Source organism: Myotis lucifugus, unplaced genomic scaffold (assembly GCF_000147115.1).
Source record: "Myotis lucifugus unplaced genomic scaffold, Myoluc2.0 scaffold_297, whole genome shotgun sequence".
Classification (NCBI taxonomy): domain Eukaryota; kingdom Metazoa; phylum Chordata; class Mammalia; order Chiroptera; family Vespertilionidae; genus Myotis; species Myotis lucifugus.
In genome coordinates, this window is record NW_005871345.1 from 1,141,021 (window position 1) to 1,148,862 (window position 7,842).

The following is a 7,842-nucleotide window of genomic DNA, read 5'->3' on the forward strand; positions in this document are numbered from 1 at the left end:
TCTTCTTCTTCTTCTTCTTTCTTCTTCTCTCTCGTCTCTCTCTTCTCCTCTCTCTCTCCTCTTCTTCTCTCCTTCTCCTTCTCCTTCTCCCTTCTCCTTCTCCTTCTCCTTCTCCTTCTCCTTCTCCTTCTCCTTCTCCTTCTCCTTCTCCTTCTCCTTCTCCCTTCTCCTTCTCCTTCTCCTTCTCCTTCTCCTTCTCCTTCTCCTTCTCCTTCTCCTTCTCCTTCTTCTTCTTCTTCTTCTTCTTCTTCTTCTTCTTCTTCTTTAAACTACTAGTTTCATTTGCATTAATTTTCTCTTCCTACTGAGTTTGTGTCATCCAATCTTAGGTAAGGCCATCTCTATGGTCCACCTTTATGTAACCTTGTTTCTCCCCTGCATAAGAGAAGAAAAGACTAAATTAAAAGCTGATTTGTCATATACCGAGTGGTGGCATTAACTTTCCCAAGCTGTTTATTATTTCCATTTGGAGAATGTGGTGAACAATGGCCATTTTTGCCACTAACCACAGAACTCCAGAGGACTTCTTGGAGTACACCTTGGTGAGTTGCTGTAGATGGCACATTCTTTCTCTTATGTGCCAAGTAATTAAAGTTCTGCCATGCCTACCATTTTTTGTGTGTAAGAATCACATGACATTGGTAAAAATGTTGTTACTTTATCATTTTCCCCCTCTCTTCTTCAGTCTCTATAGGCAACTCCAGATGACCCACTTGTCTTTTCTTTCAATTTCAGTCCAGCTGAAGCTGTAAGTTCACAAACGAGGCTCTCAGGAGTAAACATTTCCTCCCTCTGGCCTGCATGCACTGTGCCTGTAATGCAGTCGGGGAGTCCAAGCCAGAGGGTCTATCCTGCTGTTTTAGATCATTTCCTGACCCTCAAGGCCCAGCCAATCAAACTTTATTGTCTTATATCCATCATTCAATCAGTGCCTAGTTCCCACAGATAGTTAATCAGGTTGCTGAATTCTGAGAATCAAATGAGATTATCTATAGACTGTCCCCCCAAATGTATAAACATACTTTGAATAATTATAAAAGCAGTGTTTACTAAAATACATTTCACTTTCAAAATTGAGCTTTAGCTGTTGAAGTATGTATATGAAAGAACTCTCAAGTAGGCAAACATGAGGGTGGGTAGAAAACTGTCCTTTCCTTTAAAAAATAATAAATATTATGTCCAGATGATAGTTGTTTTGTGTGTGTGTGTGTGTGTGTGTGTGTGTGTGTGTGTATTTTATTTGATTGTCTTGTTTGTTTTAAGTAAAACTAGTTTCTTGGGTTGGGTCATTTAGAAAGTCTGTAGAAGGTTGTGAGCAAAGTCTGATTACAAGATACTAAGCAGAAAATAAGGGTGAAGAAAGAGAGAAGATAAGGTGGGGAGGGGTGGGTGGGAAGCAGTACCTCATCTGGGCAGTCTGATAAATTCCAATGTGCTCATTTGAAATATCAACAGTATCTGGCAACTACTGTCATAAGATTTCTCATGAAAGTAAGCTGGTTAGACTAGAAAAAGTAAAATCCAGAAGAAAAATATGTGAGCATCACATGGCTACTCTCATATTCTCAAGGGAGAACTTTTACAGAGGCAAACACTAAGGCACATCAACAATTAAAGTCACCAATGGAGGAAGCTGTCTCAGATGTCAAGAACTTCCCTCTTAGTTGGGTAGACCTTGAATAAAGAACACAGAGGGTTCCAGTCCTAATCACCCCAGACATCTCACGTTTAGTGTTCTTATGACTGAGTCTTTTTCTGAAAATACAGTGCACAAAAAGACCACTAAAGTCTTTTTAAAAAGGTTTTATTTATATTCATTATATTCATGTACAATTTTCTTTTGTCAGAGGTGATAGACATTGTTTACTAACTCCTGAGTGGGGGTCCCATGCATAGAGTGGGGCCCAGTGCATTGGGGTGCTCTCTGGGGAACATGGGTTTCCTTTGGTAGGTGGCTGAGTCTCTTGCCTGGGCAGGTTTAATGTGCAGGGAGTGGAGGAGCTGGGACTAATGTGGAAGGAGCTATTGTCCCTTGTACTTCACATCCTATTTAACGAAAATGGAAACAGAAGCACCAGATTTATCCTACATCCTTTTCATCCGGTACCGATGCACCTGAAACACTGTTCAGATAAGTGTACTTGATAATGAAAGTATTTCCTTCTTGGATGGCCAGTTAGGAAGGATTTTCCTCTTTCTTCATTTGATGGTTCATTTTCTTTAAAAGATACTGTTAAAGGGTGGATTAAAATTTTTATTTGTTCTTTGAGATTGTTCTAAAAAGATAGAGACTAGTTCTCAGACTCTTGTCTGTCCTGATGACAGAAATTCTACTATGGCACATCTGGCTACCATATCAGAAATATTGGCTCCCAGAAGTTCCTCTGTGCCTTGGCCTTCCCAAACCCAGGAAGTATTTGATTCCAGAGTCTGGAAATCTGACCTAGATTCTTCAGAACTGTTCCAGTTCTTTTGTATATATTAGCAGTTTCTTTAAAAAGATAAAATAAATTAAGTTAAATTAAAATTTATTTTATTTTTTCCATCTCCATATATTCCCTCTATGATGTCTTCCACCTTCCCTACTGCCCCCACACTCACCACACTATTGGTCATGCCCAGTTCTTTCTCTTTTTTGCTCAATCCCTCCCCTCCCAACATTCCTACCCCACTCCACCCCCCACACCTCAACCAGGGCTGTCTTCTTCCTTTTTAAAATTTATCTTTATTGTTGAAAGTATTATAGATTTCCCCTTTGTTTTTTAGTTGTTGTTTTTCCCATTGACCCCCTTCTACCCACACCTGTCCGTCCCAAGCCTTCACCACTCTATTGTCTGCGTCCATGGACTATGCACATATGTATATAAGTTCCCTGCTTAAACTCTTCCCTTCCACCCCCTATCATCGCCCCCCCCCCCCCGCCACTTCCTTTTGGCATTCTTCAGTCTGTTCTATGGTTCTATGTCTCTGGATCTATTTTGTTCATCAGTTTATTTTGTTCATTAGATTCCACATATGAGTGAGATCATGTGATATTTATCTTTCTCTGACTGGCTTATTTTGCTTAGCATAACACTCTCCAGGTCCATCCATGCTGGTGCAAATGGTAAGAGTTTCTTCTTTTTTACCTCCGCATAGTATTCCATTGTGTAAGTGTCCAATAGCTTATTTTTAATCCACTCATTTGCTGATGGGCACTTGTGCTGCTTCCAAATCTTAGCTATTGTAAATTGCACTGCTATGAACACAGGGGTGCATATCAAAGCTGTCTTCTTTTTTTTATTATTATTGCTTAAAGTATTACAAAAAGTATTTCCTTTTTTTTCTCCCTTTGATCTTCCCCTGGCCTCCCCTACCCCCCAGTGTCTTGTGTCCATTGTTTATGCTTATATGCGTGCACACAAGTCCTTGGGTTGATCTCTTACACCCTCCCCCGGCCCCTCCACCCCTGGCCGCCAACCCTCCCTGGACTTCCCGCTGTAGTTTGACAGTCTGTTCGATGTTGCTCTGCCTCTGTATCTACTTTTGTTCATCAGTTTATAATGGTCTTAATTATCCATAAATGAGTGAGATCATGTGGTGTTTTTCTTTCATTGACTGGCTTATTTCACTTCTTGAACCTGAGGATCCTTTGCAGCTCTTGTCAACTAATACAAGCAGTGCCCTCTTCAGTTCAAATAAGTAATTACTGGGGAAATTTCTATAATTGACTACACAGAAAAAACTTGGTTTAATCTAGAAATCTGTTCAGAAAGTTATCTGTTTATATGAGTTTCTGATTCCTATTTCCACTCAACGAAGATACCTTGATTATTTATTTATTTATTTATTTGTTACAAATTTTTATGAATTTATTGCGGTGACATTGGTTAATAAAATTATATAGGTTTCAGGAGTACAATTCTATAGTACAACATCCGTATATTGTATTTTGCGTTCACCACTCCAAGTCAAGTCTTATTCCATCACCTCTTATCCCTCCTTTTTCCTCTTCTACCTCATCCCACCCCTTTTCTCTCTGGTAATCACCATATTGTTGTCTGTGTCTATGAGTTATTCTTTTCTTTCTTTCTTTCTTTCTTTCTTTCTTTCTTTCTTTCTTTCTTTCTTTCTTTCTTTTTTTCTTTTGCTTAATCCCTTCATGTTTTTCACCCAGCTCCCCAAAAGGTTCTCTTCTCTAACAGCTGTCAGTTTTCTTTAATAATGAATCTGTTTCTAGTTTGTTTATTTTGTTCATTAGATTGCATATATAAGTGAAATCATACGCTATTTGTATTGGTCCTCTTTCATCACTGGTTGGTGCTTGCCAGGAGGGCTGGTAATTCCCCTGTCCTTTCAGGCTGTGCTTGACCGTGGGCTGAGTGAGCTCTTGAAGAGTCAGAGGAGGCCCTGGGGGTAGAAAGTAAAAATTGTACAGTGCATGCTTAATTTTGGATGTTGCCAGTTTGAATGAGTCTGAGTATCCACAGAATTGTCTACCACAGCTATTAATAAAATCAGAGCTAGACATTTGAATGTGGCATCAAGACACACATGCTCTTTGCACTACTGAGATGCATACTTGTCACTGTATTACTGAGTTTTCAAGGTTTAGGCTGGGTGCAATTTATTTAAAACACTTAAGACAGGATGGTTTTAAATAAGTTGTAGCCAGCCACAACCTTGAAGACTCAGTTGGAACATTTAATTACTGCTTCTGGAGAACGGAATATTAATCACTAAGAGTGTTGCCTTGAGTGATTTCTTAGTGGAACCTTTGATATGAGATTTGGGCCCCACTTCCTTAACAGGTAGCAAGGCTATAATGATTAGTCATCTTCTCCCTATGTTGCTTGCCTTGTTGGGTTCTTAATCACTTTGCGCATTTTTAGACCTTGTATCAATAATCGCCACATGTTGTTTTTATTGGATGTGGAAATACCCAATTTGAAACAATGAAATTCCAGATGTATTCCTCCTTACCCTTATTGTGCAACAACAACCTGGTGCTTCATGACAATCAGGGTCAATAACACTCCCCCCCCCAAGTCCTATAACCCCTTTCTTTGTCTGCTGGACCATTGGCACAAGGAGTTCAAAGGGACCTAGATGATGGTCATAACTAGTTTCGGTGGGACCCTTGCTGAATTCTCTGGTGGAAACATTCTTCCTCTGAGAACTAGAGCTCTAATTGAACAGAACCTAATGTTGAGGGAAAGAGAACAATAAATTCTGGAATGGGTTATAGGAGAGACGTGAGAAGAGTCTATTCCACAACCTTTTCTTAGTTTCTACACTTGTGTATATTAGCTAGGATGCTAAAAGTATCCACATATCAGCCATTGGCTTAATAAATATTACTGCTTCTGGAGAATAGCATTCTAGCCACTAATGTTGCCCCTGAGTGGCTTCTTAGCTGAGCCTTTAACAGACCATTCCATCATTTCCTCTGGATCATCTCACCTATGTACCATGGACATAGGTTGTCTTTCAGGTTCATGGATGGACTAGTGGATGCCCTCCCATGTTATGCCTCCACTGTCACACTTATTGTATTCTAAATTGGATACTTGTTCTGAGGAGATTCAGTGTTAGACATGGATGGGGAAAATAAAAGAAAATTGAAAAATTTTTTTAAAAAGCTTGAAGTAACAAAATGGAAAAGTTTAAGATTCTTGGAGGTACGTGCTCTCAGGATAATTACAAAAATTTTCTGGATGAAGGAGATTCTTAGGAAGTCTGATCTGTCACATGTATCATACAAAGCTATGAGGGTTACATGTAATAATATGTATGTGAACTCTTGGTAAAATTGGAAGGCACTGCACATGCCATTATTTTTATTGTAATTTTAAGGATTACAACTTGTGGACATCCATCTCTCTCTGTTTCTGATATTCAGATGTAAGGAGTTTTAATTCCAAGAAAAGACAATGATTTCTATGTTCCTTTAAGCAAATACTCCCCACTCCTTGACACAGTCACTGAGGTCTGAGGTTTCTGTAAGCCTCTCCCTGTCACTCATCTCACTGTGCCCCACTGAGAGCACAGAAATACACTGCAGCATCCTCCAGCTGGCAGCCTGAGATCCTGAGGCTGAAGTTTTTGGTTGCTTTCTGGAAGTTGACAGAGAAGCGACTATCCGTTGCATTTTGTTGCTTAAAAGCTTCTTGGCGGATAATGAAAATCATCTCCCCGCTGGGAGGTTGTTTGTACCAGAACAAATAATAATCACTCCGACTAATATCATATGTGCAGGCCAGGGTCGCAGTCTCTGCCTCCTGCACAGACATTTCTGGTTGAGGCTGAGTGACCCTCTGGGCCACGCTGGATCCTGTGGGAAAGAGGACAGAAAGGACTGCACTGGGAATGGCACCAGAGAGATAAAGCAGGCAGACTCACAGCTGGTTCCCATCCCCACCCACCTTTCCTCTTAATCAGCGGTTCTCAACCTGTAGGTCGCGACCCCTTTGGCGGTTGAATGAACATTTCATAGGGGTCGCCTAAGACCATCCTGCATATCAGATATTTACATTATAATTCATAACAGTAGCAACATTACAGTTATGAAGTAACAATGAAAAAAATTTTATGGTTGGGTCACAACATGAGGAACTGTATTTAAAGGGCCAGAAGGTTGAGAACCACTGCTCTTAATCTAAACTTCAGGCAAAATCCATCATCTCTTTTGCTTCTAATAGTTGGTATTAATGAGGAGGTAAGATCCCTGTGTTTTTAATCTTTTTTCCTACTTTCCAATCCTACTGGGTACTTGAATAGCAAATATGGGTTCCTTACCAAGGCAGGTGGAGACCACGAACGCCCACAGCACATCCCAGCACGCCATGCTGGCAGCTCTCTTCTGCAGGGTGAAAGTCTCTTGTGCTGATCTGAAAGTTGGGTACCAGCTGTTCTCGGTGACATCACTGTCAGAACAGGAAATGCTAGGTCAGGTGGGCTGTTGATTATGTCTTGCTTTAAAATGTTTATCAATGCCTTTTGTTTTTGCTTCAGAGAATAAAAGTTTGGCTATAACTCCAAAGGAAAAAAGAAGTTAGAACAGTAATTTAGTAAATAGTTTTTGTAAAGACGTGATCTTGGAGAGGAGAATGGTATAGGTGGGGAAAATGGTATAGGCGAAACTAATGTAATGACTTCAGTTTTCTCTGTAAGCTTCCTTTTTCTTCTCTCTCTCTTTCTCCTGTTCCTGCCTCCCTTCCCTCCCTACCTCCCTTTTGTAGTAAAGCCAATATCATAATGGTCTCTGCATTGTCATAACAGGTTTTGATTATACTATTATCCTTTGGCCAATTCTTTATTTTAATCATCTCTCAAAACTTCAATGCTATATAATAAAAGGTAAATATGCAAATTGTCCCCTCAACAGAAGTTCAACCAGGGGGTGGAGTTGGCCAGCCAACTTCCTGCAGGCCCTCCCCCAGCTGGTCCCGCCCCCAATTGGCCCCGATTGGGGTGGGCCTGCTGGATCCCACCCATGCACGAATTCATGCACAGGGCCTCTAGTATAATGATAAAGAAAATAGCAACCCTCAGTTGAAAATCAGAACCAGAATTTTGATATTTAATTGCTCTGTTATTTATTTGAAGACTTTCTTCTTCTCCTCCTTCTTCTCCTCCTTCTTCTCCTTCTTCTCCTCCTTCTTCTCCTCCTCCTCCTTCTCCTCTTCCTCCTCCTCCTCCTCCTCCTCCTCCTCCTCCACCTCCTTCTTCTCCTTCTTCTTCTTGTTCTAATATAAAAATTCCTAAAATGCGTATGACATCTAGTCGTCGAGGCTTCTTCTTGCCGCGGCAGGGCCGAAAGAACAGATACGTGTAGCCGCTTCCTGTTGGGGAGGGCTTCTT

The 7,842-nt window shown here is 40.6% G+C and overlaps 1 gene segment (V, D, J or C); it reads right to left on the reverse strand.

Annotated features, from left to right (window-relative positions):
* LOC102429626 overlaps nt 1-7,842 on the reverse strand; it is a 291,722-nt gene that overhangs the window by 272,321 nt on the left and 11,559 nt on the right. Inside the window, 1 exon segment of the C gene segment in view lies at nt 7,811-7,823. Within this exon segment, the coding sequence occupies nt 7,811-7,823 (13 nt within the window).